The 21,340-nt window shown below is 36.2% G+C and overlaps 1 protein-coding gene across 1 annotated transcript; it reads right to left on the minus strand.

Moving 5' to 3' along the window:
• Positions 1–6,057: 6,057 nt before the first annotated feature.
• Positions 6,058–20,308, minus strand: LOC123245591 (vascular non-inflammatory molecule 3-like). The gene is made up of 7 exons (XM_044674537.1): positions 20,096–20,308; positions 18,196–18,326; positions 14,137–14,329; positions 12,403–12,694; positions 10,846–11,219; positions 9,050–9,223; positions 6,058–6,180 (listed from the first exon to the last, which is right to left on the minus strand). Exons 1-7 carry the CDS (start codon positions 20,306–20,308, stop codon positions 6,058–6,060), a joined length of 1,500 nt encoding a protein of 499 aa, XP_044530472.1.
• Positions 20,309–21,340: the final 1,032 nt, after the last annotated feature.

Here is a 21,340-nt window from a genome sequence, read left to right on the forward strand (position 1 = left end):
GGGTAAAGGGACATGGGAATAGGGAAGGCAGATGGAATAGGGGACGGGATGAGGAGATGAGTGGGAAAATGTGTGTGGGAAAGAAGGGTGGGGGCAGCAAGGGAGAGGAGTGGGGGGTGAGGGGAGACTAAGGAGAAGAGATGCGGAGTCTGCCCATGGGAGTTGGTAAGAAGGGTGGGGGATGGGAATGGTGAAGGGTGAGGAGGGAAGAAGGCGTCAAACTAAAGGGCTCTGAGGTGAAAGACGAGAGAAATCGAAGAAATTTGAGAGAAATGAGAAGAGGAAGGCAGGGACACCAAGAGCGCTGTTACCGTTAGATTTTCCCGAAACACTAGTTTACCTCAGGAGGGAGTTCTCCAGAAGAAAATCCGGCCGACTGACTGGAAACAACCAGAGCTTGGCCGCCAGGGGGCGCAGCGAGCCAGACACAGGTCAGGAGGTCCCAGCACACCTGTGAGGAGGGCGTCGGTGTGCCTCAGCAGGATCTCTATGGTCCTCAGGGAGACCTTCTATCCCTCAGCTCCTCCCAGCTCTATGGGAGTGAGTTCTCCAACATGTTGCCACGAGCCTTGGAATACTGGATGTGGCCAATCAGAATGTAGCCCTGGATTCTCCTCAATATGCCGGGCCCGGCCCCTCCCCCATATTTGAGTCCAAGTAAACAAGAGTTCAAGAAAGGGAGGGCTAGCTCACTTAAGTGGCAATAGTGACCACCATTTAAGATTTAATATAGCATTTCCCACAGCGAGGAAAGGAAGCTCGTAGGGTCTATTGCAAAGGAAGGATATAGGATCGTAGATTTAGATCTGGAAGGGACTTAGGTGCCATCTAGTCTAACCTCTTCATTTTACAATTGAGGAAGCAGAAGCCCAGAAAGATTAAGAGATTTACTCAAGGTTAGGGCAGTAAAAGTTTGAGGCAGGATATGGACTCAGGTCTTCCTGACTTGGGTCACAAAGAATAAGACGGGACTGAAAAATGACCAAATTTCCCGACTTGAGACTACCACCTAGTTGAGAGAAAATGTGCCTTGTTTTCCCCCCACACTTTTTGTGTTGATCCCTCTGTCCTCTGAGTACTTAAAAGATCAGAATTTTGAATCAGACACTTTTGAAAAAGAGAATTTATTTTTCTGAATTGTGTATATTTACTACAGAGAATTTTTTCTTTTTTTTTTCTTCCAATGGGGTAGAGGGTGGGAGGGTAAGAAAATAGTTTTCTCTAAACTTTTAAAACCAAAAATAGAATAATGGGCCTGGAATCAGACTTGTCTTCTTGTGTTCAAATTTAGCCTCAAACACTGGCTGTACGACCCTGAGCAAGTCACTTAACCCTGTTTACCTCTGTTTCCTCATCTGTAAAATGAGTTAGAGAAAGAAATGACAAACCACTCCAGTATCTTTGCTAAGAAAACCGCAGATGGGGTCACAAAGTATCTGAAATGACTGAAAAGGAGTGTACAACAATAATTTTATAAGATTTAGAGTTGGGAGAAACCATAGATTAAAAGATCTTAGATTTTGAGGTGGAAAGAGATCAGAGAAATGGAACATTTAAAAGCACTGCCAGAAGAAGGTCTTTAAATTCTAAATCCTAAAAAACAGGTAGTAGACATACAGTTGTCCCTGGTTTTCTTAAATATTTCATTGAAAAATGAGTTTATTCTTTTTGAGTTATCTTAACTTGAAGATTAAAAAATTAAAGGTTAAAGAATATACAGAATGTTGCTGCCTGATGACCACCTACATTGAGGACATCAGTTCTTATAACTGCTATATTTTGATCACCTTTGAGTGATGATTATGTAAAAAACTGCTGAGTAGAAGACAGATTAATGATGGACAATGTTATAAAGCTTGCAAAGTGCTTTACATATGTTTCTCATTTGATCCTCTCAACAGTCTTTTGGAGGAAATACTATCATCATCCCCATTTCATAGATAAGGAAACTGAGACAGAAAGAGATGAAGTAACTTTCTCAGGGTCATACCAAAAGAATGTATCTCAATAGGAATTCAGATCTTCTCAATTCTCAAATTCAACAGCCTATCCATGGTACCACTTAGTTGCCATGATGATAGTTCCATCAACATGGTTTAGACTTGTTCTTCATCCAGAACAAGAGATTGGAAATCTGCTCTCCCTCTCACACATTCAACATCCCCACTCTTTCTTTCTCTCCTTCTTTCTCAAGGATTAATAATTAATATTATTTTTTGCTACTGTGAAGAGCATGACATTTCACATCTGTATGGTTCCACTCAGAATCCCTTTGACTTTTAGCTGTAGACTGCCTGGGCCAAAGCTCCTTTCCCTGATGACCATTCCTTTCTCATATCCATCCTTGTCGGTACCACATTCAGTTGTCTCTATCCCACTCTTTTCAGCCCTTTCATTGTGTTCTGTTATTGCTGACAGACTACCTTTCATATTGTTGTTCAGGCATTTCAGTTGTGTCTGACTCTTAATGATCCTATTTGGGATTTTCTTAGCAAAAATACTGGAGTGGTTCGTCATTTCCTTCTCTAGCTCATTTGACAGATGAGGAAGCTGAGACAAACAAGGTTAATGACTTGGCCAAGTAACACATACCCACAACTGAGACCAGATTTAAACTCATAAAAATGAGTTTTCCTGACTCCAGATCTAGCACTCTAGCCATTTTTAAAAAAATTTTTGAATATTATATTTGTATTCCTTCCTCTCCCTTCCCCCCATTCTCAGTGCATTTCACTTCCCTAACTTTCTATTCTTTTCAGATCATTCAGATATAATAGAATCATATCTAGATCCTCTGTTTAGACTCCCTCTAAGATATCTAGTGATAACATTTGTGGTGGATTCATTTATCTTAAATTTAACCTTGCTTAGTCCTTTATGTTTCCCCTCTTATGTTTACCTTTTATTTTTCATTGATTTCTTGGTTTATATATCAGATTTTTTTATTCAGCTCTGGTCTTTTCATCAGTAATGTTTCATTAAAATGCATTTTATTCTCCTATAGGAATATATTCAGTTTTGTAGAGAGGTAATTCTTGGTTATAAGCCTAGATTTTTTGTCTTTTGGAATAACATATTCCAAACTCTATTCTTTTCTTGGTGGTTGCTAAGTCTTGTATGGTCTTTACTAGAGCTTTGTGGTACTTTAATTCTTTCTTTCTACCTACTTATAGTATTTTTTCCTTGAACTGAGAGCTCTTAATTAGCTTTAATATTCCTGGGAGTTTTCATTTGAAATTTTCTTTCAGGAGATAATTGGTAGATTCTTCCCATTTCTACATTTTCCTCAGATTGTGAGCTATCCAGGTAGGTTTATAATTTTTTTTAAGGTTTATGATTTCTTGAAACATGATATATTGGCATATTGGCTTTTTTCTTCAGTAAGGTTTTGTATCTTTTTTTTAAACCAAGATGTTAATTATATTTTCATATTTTTCTTCCATATCTCTAATTTGGTTTTAAAAATTATTTTTGGCTCTCTTTAACTCTTCTAGGGAAATATATTGGTCTTATTCTAATCTGCATTTTTCTTTGAGGCTTTGCTTGTAGATATTTTAAGTTGTTATGTTGTGTGTTGGTGTTTTAAATTTACCCGTAAAATTATAATAGCTCTTTTTAGTTAAGTTCTTTTTTGTTTGTTTGCTCGCTCATTCTTCTAGCCTCCTTCTTGACTTTGGACGTTATGTTAGTGACAGATTATACACATTTCTGAGGGGAAGGAGAGATGTCTGTCCCGAGCTTCTGTCCCTTTACTTCCTTATCATGCCTTCAATAGCTGTGGGGCTGCAAGTTTCCAGGACTCCAAAATTAATATGATGCAGGGAAAGGACTGTTCCCTGCCCTCTTGTTCTGAGTTCTGCAAGTTTCTGATCCAGGTTTTCATCTGTTGACTTGTTCGTGGTTGAATGTCACTAGTCTACTGTTGTACTCAGTAACTACTAGCCCGCTAGGAGTGTCTCTGTAGGTGTGGAGTAACTAAACATGGATCCCTTTTGATATGGAATTCCTGCCCAAGTTATTCTACTGCAGGCTTCCAAGACTGAGTAAATGCTAGAACTGAGTCTCTGTTGCTATTCACCTGAGTTCGCAGACACACAGTGACATTTCTGCAACTTATTTCTTGCTCAGTACATAAGTAGGGTGGACCCAAATCATCCAGAACTGAGAATGGACATAGAGCTGACAGATGGTAGTCATTCCAGCACTCTACATTAGTTCATGGATCCACTAGGATCTTTCAAGTTTCCTAGTATTGTATTTTGGCTCTCTTCCCCAAGAGCTGAAATGCTTCCTACATCTGCTATCTTTTCTGTCACTCTTGATCAGTTCACCCATCCCCAGAGATCTCTGTCTGTCCCCCAAAGCTTTCCTGGGATGGAAAAAAAAAAAACAGTCATTCACTGTGACTTTTTCTTGGCTTTCTTGATCAGAATTCAGTCTGATGTGTTTTCTAGCTTGTGAAAGAGGAGGTATGCTGTGTGAGTTGGGCAAAAATACTACATCTCACTCTGCCATTTTGATCACCCTCCCCCTTGAATCGCCCAAGGTATAATTTTAAAAATATTTGTACCATCCACTATATCCCAGGGCTATTATAAGGAATCACTTCACCAACCATCAGTGCAGTATAAAGAAGAGTTATTTTTATAGCAGTTAAAAAAAAACCATAATCAGGAAATAGGTAAGATGTGATAGTATGAAGAAAAAGGGGAAGACCAAGATAAGAAATATTACCCAATGAGAACGAATAAGATATGAAAGATACATTTGTTAAAAAACAAAGCAAAACAAAAAAACAAGATGGGGGCAGCTGGGTGCCTCAATGGATTGAGAGCCAGGCCCAGAGACAGAAGGTCCTGGGTTCAAATCTGGTCTCAGACACTTCCTAGCTGTATGACCCTGCCTAGCCCTTATTACTCTTCTGCCTTAGAACAAATACACAGTATTGATTCTAAGATAGAAGGTAAGGGTTATAATTAAAAACAAACAAACAAACAAACAATGTCTAGGAAACAGGAAACAGGTTAAAATAACTTCTATGTCCCATTTTCGGACAGAATAGAATGTTTTTCAAAATGGTGAAAGCTTGAAGGAAAAAAAAACTTCCAAGAAATGATCACTGATTATTTCTTATCCATGGTTCTTCTTAGAAAATGTCTTGGAGGAAGGGAAAAACAGTATTTGGTACAGCTTCTGACTCTCCTGTAAATGGATGATTTACTTAGCAGATTCCTCAAAAAAAAAAACTTAATAGAACAAAACTGAGTTCATCTCTCCTAAATCTCTACCTGATGTGGGCCTGAAGAAAATAAAAATTGGCCATTTAGTAAATTTAATTAAAAATAATTAAAGCAACAATAATAGCATTTGCATTGTGATTTAAGATTTATGAAGTGCTGTACATATATTATCTCATTTGACTTAAAATGTTCTTGTACCTAGCACATAGTAGGTACTTAATAAATGTTTCCTGATTGATTAATTGATTGAGGAGCTAGGTGCTATTTTACAGATGAGGAAACTTAGGGTGATTTTAAGTGATTTGCTAAAGGTCCCACAGCTAGTTAAGTATCTGAATTGGGATTTGAACCCATATACTATTTATAGTAGAATCATAATTTTAATTTAATGTGTTTAATTCTAGAATTCCCAGGCATAAGACCCACTAGAGCCTAATAAGTTACAAATCAAAGGTAAAGGTTAAGGTAAAGGCATTTCATTTAATGCTTAATCAATAGATATTTTATTATTTATTTCAATTGTCTTGAAAAATGGAATGTTCTTGCCACATAAATGAGAACTCCATATTCAAATAGATCTAAATTCTCTCTCTCTCTTCTCTCTCTCTCTCTCCTCCCCTCTGTCTGTCTCTCTGTCTCTGTCTCTGCCTCTCTCTCTCTCTCTCTCTCTCTCTATATATATATATATATATATATATATTTCCCCCCACAAACACACATATAGGACCCACATAGGTCCTATAGTTAGTAGTAAATTAGAAGTCAAGCCATTTCCTAGCACTGTGTTCTTTCCACATTACTTCTTATAAAGAATGTATCAAGGATGATCACCCTGTCCTAAACGATGTGGGTCCTTCTCAAATACTCTCCCATATAGCGCCATCACTAAAACAGGCAATGAGACACCACTTCTGCTCTTCAGACGACCATCATTTGATACCTAATTAAAGAAAATGAGGACAATGGATTAATTATGACAAAATTTAAATTCCAATAAAAATGAAATCATCTAGCTTTAGAAATCTTTTATAATTTTTCTTCCATGTGACACTTTTAAATCAAGCTAAAGAAGTCAAAGTTAATGATGCTAAGGGGTAGAGATGAAGAAGGAGCACATTTCAAAAACAGAATTCAACCTATACAAAGATACAGAGGGAAGATATCTCCAGAACTGTTAAGAAGAAAATCTGACTCTAAGATAGAGTATGTGACTAGGAAGAAAGTCTAGAGGTAGTCAAGACCCTTATTATACAGGCTTTTCACTGCCAAGCTGGGGAGATTGAATTTCATCATAGAAGTAATGAGGAGCCACTGAAGATTCTCAAGGAAGGGAGTAACATGGTCATAGCTGTGCTTCAGGAAGATTATTTTGGTGTCTGTGTGGAGGACGGTTTAGAGAGAAGAGATTGGAAGAACAATTGTCAATTAGGAGACTATTGCAATAGATCAGTCGGGTTGTGTATTCTGAGCTGGCCCTGGTTCAGAGGACTCCTCTAGCCTGGTAATTTATGGTGATATCAGGATGGGATGAGACAATCATAAATCATCCAACGGTTAACAAAAGGAGATTTACTTAGCTATAGCAGGAAAAGGACGTGCGACGTTGATTCATACAAGTCAACCTTCTTTGCCTCTAAGTTGTCTTTTATGCTCTGAGCATTGACACCTGGAGCTCCCTGTGGCTATTTTCTATAAAAGTGACCAGGCTGTGACAGCCATAGCCTCACCTTAGCCAGTGAAGATGCTACAGTGTCTTTTAAGGAAAAATAAACTTCCTTGCATGGGTAGTATATCACTTCCACCAGAAGGCTGTAATGACCTGAATGAAGGTAGTGGCCATGTGAGTGGCAAGAAATGGATAGATGTAAGAGAAATGGAATTAGATACATGAAGTCTTGGAATTCAGGTAGCCCTCCACATCCTGGATTAAGAAAACATTATTTTCCACACTATTGTATAATGCTACTTTTTAAACTTTTTTCATTCCTCTGGTATCTCCTATAGTTGCCCTGGAATATCACTGATATTGTTGTAGTATGGATTTGTTAGACTTTATTCCTTCAATATTATTTGATAGCAACTTATCAGTGGAGAATAGAAGGGGAAGAAGGGAATAAGCATTTATATAGTGACTACCATATGCTAGGCACTATGTTAAGAATCTTTACAAATATGATCTCATTTGGTCCCCAGAATGACCTGGCGAGGTAGGTGCTTTTTTAATCCTCATTTTCCAGCTGAGTAAACTGAAGCAGAGTGAGGACAGCTAAGTGGATCAGTGGATAGAGTACTGGACCGAGAGTCAGGAAGACTTGTCTTCCTGAGTTCAAATCTGGCCTCAGACATTTAGGAGTTGCGTGGTCCTTGGACAAGTCACTTTAACCCTATGTACTTCAGTCTTGTCAACTGTAAAATGAGCTGGAGAAGGAAATGGCAAACCACTCCAAGATCTTTGCTAAGAAAGCCTCAAATGGGGTCATGAAAATGGGCTATAACTGAAAAATAACTGAACAACAACGACAGAGGCGAATGTTAAGTGACTTGCCCAGTCATACTGGTGTCTGAGATCAAATGTGAACTCAGAGCTCTCCATGCCTGCTAGCTGCCTCCCTTTAAAAGTTCTGTTTCTATCACAGCTTTCATGAGTCTTTCATGTGAATGCTGATGACCACGTAATAGTGTTATGGAAGAGCCCTGAGACAGTGCCTGGGCACCTAGAGTAAACCTGGATGCCAGCTCTAGGTCTACCACAACTAGGTCTGAGCCACTTAAAATTTCTTTGGCTTAATTTCCATATCTGTGAAATGAAACTAAATCATCTCTAAGATTTCTCTCCCTCTGAGTTCTTCCAATTCTGTATATCTTACTGCTGACTAACCACCGCTTCAGCCAAATCATCCTATTATCCAATGCAAATGGTTTTGGTGTTCTTTTTTGATTATAAGAATCACGACTCCAAAAGTATAGAGTGTTAAGTGAAAGCAAAATTATTCTTGAACAACTTTGGATGATCATAATTCCTTCTCTATACCAACCGTATCCTGTTACTACTAGGTTCAAAGAAAATGAACACATTAACTTTCTTGGAGGCAGCCATGACATAGTGGAGGGAGTGTTGGAGGGGCAGGTGGGTGGCTCATGGGACTGGGTCCAGGCCCAAAGATGGGAGGTCCTGGGCTCAAATTTGATATCAGATACTTCCTGGCTGTGTGACCCTGGGCAAGTCACTTCACCCCCATTGCCTAGCCCTTACCACTCTTCTGCCTTAGAACCAATACACAGTATTGATTCTAAGATGGAAGGTAAGGGTTTTATTTAAAATAAATAAAAACTCACTTTTTTTTTTTGGTTTGAGAGCCAGGAGTGTTTTACCCCCTCCTTTCCTCACTGTAGCCTGTCAATCTCTGGCTCTTGACTTAAAGCTATATTTGGCCCTGAAACATTTATCTGCTTCTCCAAACTATCTGTTATTATAAACATAACAAAAGTCTTGGGTACTTAATCAAAAAAAGTCATCCTGTCAGAAGTAGTGAAGGTTAGGGTTTAAAAAAAAAGTATTGGACTTGGATTTAGGAAGTCGTGGGTCTTGCTCCAACCTTTGGGACTTAAGAGCCACTCCACTATGTGCAAGTCACCTAACTTTATCAAATGTACTTCCTCACTTGTAAAACAATACTTGTAGTGCTTACAATAAAAAGTCGTTATGAGGTGCTAATGAAAGAGGTATATAGAATGTTTTACATTCTTTATAGTATAGAGGGCAGATACTATTACTCAGAAATATTCCTATCACCCGATCACCCTCCTACCTCATAGTGTTGTTCATGTGCAAGTTGAGTCCCACTTAGTACTAACTGGGGGAAGACATATCTGGTGTTGAATGTGCCACTGAGGGAGAATTCTTCAAATCTGGTGAAAGCTGATCCAACTGGCTCACCACAGGTTTTTAAGTCAGTTGTTTGGCACTTCAATAATGTGCATATCTGGGTGGAGAAAGATATAAATGTTAGGGAATGACATAGCAATGGAAAATCAGATCTTTTTCCTTAGCAGAATGGTACTATTATAGCAAAAGAGGGAAAAGTCAAGAGCTTTACCAAGATATAGAAAGTCACATTATGAACAAATTAGAGAAGCAAGGAAGAAAATATCTTTCTTGGCAATAGATAGGGAAAAATTTTCTGACTAGGCAAGGGATAGAAAGGAGCATAGAAAATCAGTGGACAATTCTGATTATATAAAGTTGAAAAGTTTTGTACGAATAAACCAATATAGTATAAATTAAGGAGAGAAACTGTTACCCGCAGAAACCCCAGTAAGCTTCTCTGATGAAGGTCTCATATCCAAGATACATAAAGAACTGACTCATATATAAGAATGGCAGCCACTTCCCAATAAATAGATGGTCAAGGGCAGTTTTAAAAAGAAAAATAGTCAAGATATCAGAGCATATGAACTATGCTTCATATAATAATTAGAGAAATATAGATTAAACAGTTCCAAGTTCCACCTCACATCTATCATGTTGGCAAAAAAATGGCAATTATGGGAGGACTGCAAGAGGACAGGTATTTTGGTGCTATAAGTTGGGCCAATTTGGAAATCTGTTTGGAACTCTGCCCCACAAGTCACTAAATTATTCTTACTTTTTTTACCCTCTTACTAGGCCTATCCCCCAAAGAGATCAAAGAAAAAGAACCCCATGTACAAAAAATATTTTAATACTTTAAAATAACAGTTCTATCTGATATAACAAAGAACTAGAAACAAAAAGAGTCACCATCAATTGGGGAATGGCTAAACAAAGTATGGTATATTAAAGTAACAGAATAACATTAAACTATAAGAAATGATGAAAGGAATCATTTCAAAGAAATCCTGGAAGATGTGAATGATACCCAGTAAAGTGAGCAGAATTTGATAATGAATTTATACTTTAACAACATTACAAAGATAATCAATTTTGCAAAACTTAAGAATTTTGATTAATCCAAATGGCTCATGATAATTTCAGAAAAAACGGTTATGAACCTCCTGACAGAGGAATGATGAATTCAAGGTACAGAATAAGACATACATTCATATAGCAAATGTATGGATTTGTTTTGCTTGACTATGCTTATTTGTTATGATGATTATATTTTTATTTCTTACCTTAGAAAGAAGAGGATTGGAGTAGAAGAAGAGAACTATCAGTAATGTTGGAAAAAAATAAAAAGAGAGGAAAGGGAAAGAAAAAAGAATTACTGAAATATTTTTTAATGATCAGAAGATAATAAAAGGAATTTCAGAAGGAAATAGATAAGCATGACAGCTTTGAGACTTACACCTTGAATTTATGAGATATTTAAAAAGAAAAGCAAAATGTTCATGAAAGATAATTTCCCATAAAATACTATTCTCCTTTTTTGTTATACTTTTATGTAGAACTTTCTCTTTTTTGTTCAAGTTCAGAATCTAACAATGAAATTTAATTCAAATAAATAAAAATGAAATTACTAGAATCAATCCAGCACATTTTTTTAAATTTGTGAAACATTCTGTAGAATGAAGATAATCTAGCCAAAACAAAATCCACCTTGATTGTTTTGAAAAGCAATATTACCTGTAAATAATATTGTCCTTCAACAATGTGAAGGCCATCAAAAGCCCCTAGTGCATAGACTTCATCAGTTCTTTTCTCAGACATCTTGTAGCTCAAGTGACAGCAGAGTTCTTTCTGGCAAATGGTGTAATTTCCTGTTTCTTTAGTAAGTTCAATGAAGGTAAATTCATCAAAATAGATACTTCCATGGAACTTTGGCTGATCAGAAATGAATGGCTTGGCACTTTTGGCATAGGAACTCCAATCTACCACTGCAGGGTAGTCAGAAGAAAGTCGTGGCCGTGTCTTCAGTTCTGAGAGCAATAGTTGGCCACTTTTTGTTTCCATGTCATAGTGATAAACTTTAACTGCCTCTGGTGCATAGATTCCACTCCCTTTGGATAGCAAAACATATATTTATTAAAAAAAAATTTGGTTTTATCCTTGGGATTTATTTATTTTTTAAATTGCCACAAATCCAAAATGCTATCTCTCAATTAAACTTAAGGAATAAAATCTCTAATTATTGTATCATTTAACATTCTTCATGGAAAGAACACTGGTCTTATAGTGAAAAGAGTTTCTGTCTTGGTACTGTCACCAAGTGTGTAGCCATTGGCAAATATCTTAACATGAGTATGTGTTTCTTCCTCTGTAAAAGGAGGATACTATTTCTACTAATGATATTACCACTACTGCTACTAGTAATAATGATAGCTAATATTTGTCTAGTTCTTTAAAGTTAGCAAAGTGCTCTAATTACACGCTCTCATTTGAGATTCAAGGGTTACAAAAACTCATGAAGAATCTGTGACATATTTGTTGATTTCTCTTTATGACAATTTTCTGCCAAAGCACATCACAACTTGTGACTGAATAAAGAATTCCTAGGAAATGTTTTTAAAGCACATAAATATTAAATGACATGTCAAGAATCACCTAGCAGGTTGTATGGAAAGTGCTTTGTACATTTTAGATCACTAGAAATGTGAGGTATTAGAAACAACAACAACAATAAAAATGGGTCACAATAGGGACTTGAAGAAAATTCTTGTTTATAATAATCATTTTATGTTATGTCTGTTATCCAAGAAACAATCTGGCTAAATAAATCTGGCTCGACAGCACAAATTTAGCACAGGCATTATTCTCCTCATTTTAAAGATAAGTAAACTAAGACTTACTAGGTTACCTCCCAAAGTTTATACAATTACTTAGTGGTAGAAGCAGGATTGATTCATACCCAGAACCTTCTCTATCTAAATGTATTGAGTCCATTGTATAGTACTAGACAAATATTATTCATTATTTTGATAATTTACTAGTTATTAAAATTATAACTTAGTTTAATAAAAAAGTTAAAGCAAGAGGCTTGAAAATAATTTAGCTTGAAAATAATATTAGTTATCTTATGTCCTTGAACAATTGTTTAATTTCTATGTGCTTAAATTTCCTTATTTGATGGAGGATTCCTAAGCATAAATTGTTTTAAAGCATAAATGCTGTCATCAGCAGAGTTAAGAAGTCTAAAAAGCTTATGATTGAGTATTAAGGAAAGAATTAAAGGTCTAAAATTACCTGTCATGTGCATCCTGGTGTTGTGAGTGTTCGCTGAAAGGAGATTGACTCTCATGGCCCTGGCCCAGGCTGAATGGAATGGAACAGCAGACAAGAGGGGCAGAGTATTGTACCAGGCTGTGGGGTACAGTATGCTGTCGACTTGGAATTTATCCACCACAGCTGCAGCAGGTTCATAAGAAAATATGTCAAAGCAAGTGAAAATGCCAAACTTTCCAAAGGGTGTATCAAAGGTCACATATGGTGAATCTTTAGGGAAGTTGAACTGAACTTCAGTTGCAAAAAGATTGTACTATTAATGAAGAGAGAAAACACAATTAGAAGTAATCCACCAAAAGTTTATGTATTTAATATCTCACGAATGTTTCCTTCATGCATAAGTCAAGATAATGATATAAATCAATCTGGAGTACAAAATTGAGAGCTGATGTTACATGGTATGTGAATGTCTGTGAATTTCAGCAATTCTACCTATATAATATCTTTTGCATAAGTCTCCTTCTCTCCATTCCTACTGCCACCCCATGATGAAGACCCTCATCACTTTGTACCTAGATTATTGCAATAGCCTTCTGGTTGTTTTCCTTGCCTCCACTATCTCCTTATTTCAATCTGCTCTCTCCTTAGCTGCGGAAGTAAGTAGAAGCCTGACCATGTCATTCCTCTTCAAAGTTGTACATATTCAAATATTGAATTTCATTACTTTTTAGTCCATTAACCAAGACTAGGTGGCCAGATTTTGGGCCCAGTATACTAAAGTTTAGAGAGTGCTGACAGTACTTACACTCTTTCAGAAGCATAGAAATCACTGAGTTTAATACAAAATTAGCAAGAATAATTATTTAAAATAGAAAGTAATCAGATTGCATGGCTTCTCTATCAGGGAAATTTCTCCCTTTCACCCAACATCAAAAAGTAGAATGGTCTTGTTTCATCTTGGGACTTTTGTCTCTTAATCCCCAAAAATATCGTGTTCAAAATTGATTTGACAATGTTTCCATGCTGCTTATCCCAGGTATATATTTTATGGACTTTGCCTTAGGTTGATTTTAGGAAGCTTGTTCCTGGCATGGAAAATGCTAGTTAGAAATTTGTTAAGTTGACTGGCTCCTTTTATATCTTATCAGTATAAAGCAATGGCTACTCTATGAAGCATAAAGATAGGATTAATGCTGCTGCTTTGCTATGTTTATACAAATCAGAAAGCCAACACAAATAGTAAATCTTATTAGTTTCAGTCAATAGGCCCTTCTTTTAATCAACAACTGACTTTTTTTTTGGTTGAATAATGAGTCATTATCTGGTTTTCACTTTGATGTTATCTTAAAGTTGTTGGCTGGAGTTAGCCTGTGGAATAAATGTTTGCCAATGCTCTACTCCTGGCAATAGCTTGACAAAAAGGAAAGGGAAAAAAAAGTGAATTGAATGGCTGGACAATCAGCCAAAGGTTATGCTGAGGAGTATAGTGGCTCCACTTCCTTCCCACCAGGTACAAAAAGCCTCAGAATCCTATTGTTAAGTCCAATTTAAAGGTCCTTTCTTATTGATGCTCAGAGCTTTTACATGATGCTCTGGGGAGTTCACTATCTTTTTAAAATAAATTTTATTTTCATCAATAGTCAATAATCAATTTATTTTAATCAATTTAATTTTAATCAATAATCAATTAATCAAAGGAATTTAATCAATAAGAAACATACATTAATTATTTTGTTGTACAAAATCGCTTCTCACCTTATGGTAGCGGGCCACCAGTTTCCCATCTGAATCAAACACCACATTAGTGTTGTATTGGTACCGACCATCTGGTGGGCATGTGGGGTCATTAGCACCACATTCTTTCTTGTCTCCAATATTTGCCACCACGTAGATAGAATTCTCTCTGGCCAAGCAGCTAAGTCTTTTTTGCACTGGAGTACGGCCAAATCTAGTTCAAGTTTTAATTCAACAGGAGCTTCTTTAGATAGTTGATTTGTTAATCTTATATATAAAGTATTTTATTTTAAAAGCCTAAGTATCACCAAAATTAATGGAGAATGTGAGGGAAAATAAGTCACTTAAACTCTCAGTGCCTTCTAGCTCTGAATTTATTATACTATGAACACACAAAATGGCTCTTATTGACATATACCTTCCCATTAATTATTGTCTATTTTGATAATCCAAGGGTGATAGATTGGAGTGAAACCAGGTAGGATTGAAATGAAATTTGAGTTGTTTTTTTAGGTGAAAAGCCAAACAGTATATTCTTTTCCTATAAACCAAGCAAGCAACCTAGGATTTCAATTAAAAGTATATTTTTATGACCAAATAATTTGTCCCAAACCTGTAAATCAAATATGCATAATGTATTGTAGATTTTAAGATCAGGAAAACAGAAAGGACAAGGTTCAACATAAACTATTATTACAACTGAAGCATGTCACTACTGGTGAGAACAGTGGATTGGAAGCCCAGAGACTTGAATACCAGTCCTGGCTTTATCACAGATTAGATGAATTATGTTGGTCCAGTCAAATGTTTTTGCCATGGCCCATATTGTGCTGGTCTAAGAATTTCACCTCTAGCAAAAATAGTATGAGTGCCCCAGACCATACCTCTTAAATATGACTCCAATTCTTTTGAAAATCAATAAGCTATTATTATAGATTGATGAATTTGAGAGAATAAGAAGACCTTAGAAACCACATGATCCAACCTCTTGAACAATGATCTCTTCTATAATATAACTAATAATTGGTCATCCAATTGAATATTTCCTTTGAGGTATAACCTTCTTCCCCTTGAAGCACCCCACTTCATTTTTCAATAGCTTTAATTGTTTGGAGGGACAGCTAGATGGCACAGTGGATAAAGTGCCAGACTTGGAATCAGGAAGACTCATTTTCCTGAGTTCAAATCTGGTCTTAGACACTTACTTGCTGTGTGACCCTAGGCAAGTCACTTAACCCTATTTGCTTATAGCAAATCATTTCAGTATCTTTGCCAAGAAAAATCCTAAATAAGGTCATGAAGAGCCTATATGAATAAAAAAATGATACAATGATTGTGTAGAAGTTTTTTTTTTATTTCTAGCCTAAATCTACCCTTTTGCAACTTCCACCTGTTGCTCCTAATTCTGTCCTTTTCTTCAAATCCAATTTAATAACTCTTTTCTATGTGACAGACTTTCAGAAATTTAAAGGCACCTAATTATTATGTGCCCCTTAAGTCTTTTCTTCTCCCTAGTCCTGTATCCCTCTCTTATTGTAGCATGAAGTTTTTTTACATAGTTCATTACAATGTGGATTAATATAAAGCTTATAAGTCACTAAAATTCCCAGATCTTATTTCAACAAAACTTGTCTCAATGTTATGCCATTTCATACTTGTTTGGTTGATTTTTTTAAATCAGTGCAAAACTTTATACTACTCTTTGCTAAACTCCATATTATCATGTTCATTGATGTTTAAATCCATGGTAAAAATCATTTAAAAAGTTAATATTACTAGATTCATCCCAGTGCCAAAATCTTTTTGTATCCTGACCATATGATTGCTATATTTCCCAGATTTATACCAATCTAGATGGTAATCACTCCATCTTTATCTAAATCAACAATAAAATGATTAAACAGAACATGGTTAAGCCCATGTCCTGGATTTACTACTTTGGTACTTTCTGATTTCTCCATTATACTCCTATGTCTCATATCTTTTCTTCTTCCCAATCTCTTTTCAGTTTCCTTCTGTATGCTGTCTTCCCCCATTAGATGCCACCTTGAAGGCAGGAACTATCTTTCTTCTTTTCATATTTGTATCCCCAGCCCTAGGCATAGTAGGAACTTAATAAATGTTCATCAATTATTGACTACCAACACGTCCCTGAGAAATATCATGAGAACTCTTTTTCAAGCTGACATGAAGCCATTAATGACTACTCTTTGAGTTCAGTCATTCGACCAGCTCCAAATCCACCTATCCATCCTTCCACAAGAATTACTTTGGCAAATGCTTTGCAAAAGCCACTGTAAACTATATTCACAATACTCTCCTGATCTGCCAGCCTAGTATCAAATTAACTCTGGCATAATTCTTGCTCTTGATGAAGCTTTTTGTGAATACTGTTCCTTTTCTGGATCATCAGCTCATAACAGATAGAGAAGTGGAAGAGAAGTTAGAAACTTTCCTAAGATTTACTCCTTCACTTTATAGATGAGAATCTGAAGCCCAAATAAGGTAAGGGACTTTCCCATAGTCTTATAGTTAGGAAATATCTGAGGCAGGATTTGAAAGCAGATTTTTTTGCCTCAACTCTGTACAATGGTCCATGTTGTGTGAATGATGGTAGATGTTGTATATGTGTTATAGAAGGGAGTCTTTTTCAAGTATGTAGTGGACTAGATAATTGCTGATGTCCTTCTAACTCTGAAATTCTGCCTTGCCCTTCTTGAACCCTTTGGTCTTCTATTTCAGAGATATTGGTAAATTTAGAATTAGAAGAAGCCTTCAAACCTAAACTAATTCATTTTTCATTAGGTCTTCAATTTTCTCATCTATAAGATGGGGACAATAATTCTTACATTGCTTACTTCTCAGGTTTCTTATAAGGATGTAATAAAATAGCACAAATAAATGCTTTGTAACTCTAACAATTTATATAATTATCGGTTATTATTTTCAGCATTCAGTTATATCAGTCATATCAGCTTTCGGGATTATCAACTCAGGGAAATAAGAAAAATTCAGGAGCATAAGTCCTGAATCATAGCCAAAGTATACAGTGAATGCCCTCTGCACTGGGAAAAGTTCCAACAATCAGCTGAGTACTATCATTGTAACATGGTCCATGATAACAAAATATTTGCAAAATCCAGTAAATTTTGTTCAGAGACCAAAAGAGAGTCTTAGGGTTATGCAACTCTCACTGAATCTCTCTTGGGTTACTAGTTCTAGACTTTGATTTCCAGGAGATGGTGAGTACCAAGTAACCAATTTCAACATATAAATTTGCATGAAAGGTGTTTCTGAGAAGGGGCATCCAAATTGAATCCTGCAAAATAAGCCACATTTTAAATGCACTAAGGAAGCTTGCTAATCAAAGGAGTAGAAGATTCTATCCAAGGGTTGATCAGTTTGGTAATATCTTGAATCTGGCTGTTAAGGTCTATATTTTTTGGAAAATGCTGGGAGAAAGAAGTTACTCCATCTTGTGTTACATAGGGAGCTCCATATCCTGGTACATAGATATTACAGATTTACATGTTTTAAAATTAATTTTTGTGGGGAGTTGGGACTATCAGTTTATTACCGCAGCAAACCAACAACAAGTGTGGGATCCATTGGTATAAATCTCATGGGTAACTCAAAGTTTAAGAGTTGCCTGGGTATTGTTGGATGAGAGGGAGGAATGTTAAGTAAGTGGTCCATGGTTATTCTGCTAATATGTGTCACATCAGGAAAACTAATCTTCCTGATCCAATTGAGATATTTCTATCCATTATACCATACTCCCTTGTTATCATTTATAATTTATTGTAATGCCAATATTATACAGTGGCACTGGACCTGTGATTATGGAACAACTAAAGGGAAACTCCCTCACTAATACAGATTGGCATCTGTTTTGCAACATACAGTCTTAGTTGCCTGAGGCATTGAGAAGTTCAATGACTAGATCAAGAGTTACATAGCCAGTAGGTATCAGAGACAAAATTTGAACTCATCTTCCCGTATATTTAGAGTTAATAAAGTTACTATACATTTTACAGAGCCGTATCTTCTCTGTGCAGACAGGAACAATAATTAAAATACCTGTGGGCTTCAGTACATGGAATCCAGTTTTCTTGAGGGTCTGGGATATCTTCTAAGTAGGGGTAAATGGTTTCCCTTGTGAAATCCCAGCCATAAACTCCATCTTCAGGAGTCACAATAATGTCTGCACCCTGCTCAAAACAATGAAATTATAGAATGTTAGATCCAGAAGGGTGCTTACAGGTATAGTTCCTAACCTTATACAATATCTTACATAATTTACGAAGATAATATCAAAATGGATATATGATCTAGGCATAAAGGGAGATATAAGCAAATTAGAATAGAGAACATATTACCTATTAGTTTTACAAATAGGAGAAGAATTTATGAATAAGCAAGAGTAAAAGAACATTGTGAGATGTAAAATAGTTTTGAATACATTAAAGTGAAAAGTTTTTAAAATAATATTTTGATTTTCCCCTATTACATGTAAAATAAAAGGGTTTATAAGAATAAAATTAGTGTAGCTAAAATTAGAAGGAAAGAAATTAGTTGGAAAAAGATTTTATAGACAGTTTCTCCAATAAGAATTTCATATCTAAAATATAAAGAGAACTTTGTCAAATATATTCAAATATGAGTCATTTCCCAATTGATAAATGGTCGAAAGACCAATAAAAACCCAAGTAAACTAAAGTGAAATATAGCAAGCTTTGATTTATATTCTAGGTCCAATAGTTCTTTCTCTGGAGGTGGATAGCATTTTTTGTTATAACTTCTTCAGAACTGTTCAGGACGATTGTATTGCTGAGAGTAGCAAAGTCTTTTACAATTGACCATTGTTCAATATTGCTGTTACTGTGTAGGACAGTCTTCTGGTTCTGCTTATTTCACTCTGCATCAGTTCATGTACGTCTTTCCAGCTCTTTCTGAAATCATCCTGCTCATCATTTCTTAAAGCATAGTAGTATTCCAACACCATCATATACCACAATTTATTCAATCATTCACCAATTGATGGACATCTTAATTTCCATTTGTTTGTCCCCACAAAAAGTACTGCTTTCAATACTTTTATACAAGTAGGTCCTTTCCTCTCCCCTCCCCTTTCTTATCTCTTTAGGATATGGAACTAGTAGTGGTATTACTGAATCAAATAATATACACAGTTTTATAGCCCTTTGGGCATAATTAGCAATAGAAATATTGTTTGAAGAATGACATATTTGTCTCCAGAGAAAGAACTGATAAATATAAATAAGACATAGTTTTATATGTACATATATGTCTCCTTGTCAAATGACAGAAATTAACTACATATTTTAATTTAACAAAACATTTTTTTTTAAAATTCAACTAGTACCTTCTGTCTTAGAACCAATACTGTGTATTGGTTCTAAGATAGAAGAGTGATAATAACTAGGCAGTGGGGGAGAAGTGAATTGCTCAGGGTCACACAGGTAGGAAGTATCTGAGGCCAAATTTTAATCGTGGACCTCCTGTCTCTAAGCCTGGCTCTCAATCTGCTGTCACCTAGCTGCCCCCAAATAAATAAAATTAAAAAAAAAAAAAAAAGAAAAGGCAGAGACCTAGAGTTAATGATTTACCTAAGGTCACACAGATGGTTGGAGCATTAGAGTCCTGTTCTCAAGAATTTCAGCTAACTTTTCATCTCTACAAAGAATCATGGGATCACTATAAGGAATTTTGGAGGTCATATGATCCTACCTTCTCAAAAAACAGAATAAGTTCAAGAATGTTAAGTGACTTTCCCATTGTCACACAAGTAGTAAGTGACAAAGTCAGGATTTGAATCCAAAACTTCTGGTTCTAAATCCAACATTCTTTCTATACCTACCACATCAAGTAAAAATCAGAGCAAGTTTCTTAATATGCTAAAAAAGACACAGGCCTTCAACTTCTTCTTTATACCCCACCACCCAGGGAGAAAACATACCTGCTTAGCCGCCAATTTGATTGCCTTCTCCAAAACATCTAAGTTCTTATTCATCAACATCAGGGCATCTTTCTGAGAAACAGGTATTTCTGTCCTATTTGGCAATATAACAGCATGCTCATATACAGCAGCCTTAAATGTGTCTGAGGCACCGCCATCGAGGATACAGATCGCCAAAACTATCACACAAGTGGGAAACCAGGCAGTAGCCATGGCTGGAGTTCAGCGTCTCTGAGATCCATGAGACCATGGATTCCAGAGTATTTATACATGAGGAAATAGCTACATAATGTGTTACCGTCAGCTACTGGAAATGTCAGTGAGAAATGTCATTAAGCAATCTGACATTGAGAAAGAAGGTTGTGTAACCAGCCAAAAGGGATGGGAAGAATTGGGGGAATAAGCATGATGTTGTTTTTTGATATTTTTGCAAGTCCAAATCAGAGCTATTGACATGGAAGTAATGAAGCCAACAACATTAGGAATTTTATTAACAGCTCTTAATAGAAAAGTCTTTTTCTAGTAGATTATTATTTACCTACACTCCCTCCTCCCCCATTCTCCCTGTTGCTAATGGTCTCCTTTTTAAGATCACCTCATATTTATCTTGTATATATTAGTTATATACTTATGTAATAAGGGACTGGTCATTAAAAATTTGCTCAGAGTACCATTGAGACAATTTCCCACATAGATGAGGCTAGAGAGTCCACATCCAGGAGAATTATGATGAAGTGTGATGGAAATGACTTGGAAAGATGGTGAAATTTATGTAGACAATATGTAACTGATTCTGGTCTGCTAATCTCAAAGTAATTGTATTGGATTGGCTGGGGCTCTTTAGATGGGACTAGAGGCATTATTGACCAATTCTCTATTTCTTAGAGAAATTTCCCCTCTCTTTCTTTGACTTTAGTTGACTCCCGCCTGCTTATGATGTTCTGGTGAAAGATGAGAAACAATACTGTAAGGGAAGAGGGAGAGCTAACGTTAGTATGTGCTTAGTGAACATCTCAATATTTCTTCTTTCATTTTAGGTAAAGAAATCAGGAGAGCAAATCATCAGAGGTCAAGGAGGTCTAGTAGTCAAATCCATAATGGGTTTTATAGCCAGTCTAGCCAGCATCAGTGCCCAAAGAACCAACCATCCACATTCCTCACAATGGTAGCTGAGAAAGAACTTATCTAGTAGCAACGTTAACTCAGGATATGAACTTACTGGGACCAATGTTATCTAGAAACTGC

The sequence above is a fragment of the Gracilinanus agilis genome, chromosome 4 (assembly GCF_016433145.1).
Source record: "Gracilinanus agilis isolate LMUSP501 chromosome 4, AgileGrace, whole genome shotgun sequence".
NCBI lineage: Eukaryota > Metazoa > Chordata > Mammalia > Didelphimorphia > Didelphidae > Gracilinanus > Gracilinanus agilis.

Coding starts and splice junctions, on each gene's coding strand:
- LOC123245591 (XM_044674537.1), bottom strand. CDS start 20,308: ATGGCTACTGCCTGGTTTCCCACTTGTGTGATAGTTTTGGCGATCTGT. Junction 11,220..12,402: donor CACCAGGATGCACATGACAG/GTAATTTTAGAC, acceptor TGCTATCCAAAG/GGAGTGGAATCTATGCACCA. Junction 9,224..10,845: donor AAGGACAATATTATTTACAG/GTAATATTGCTT, acceptor TTCTCCACCCAG/ATATGCACATTATTGAAGTG.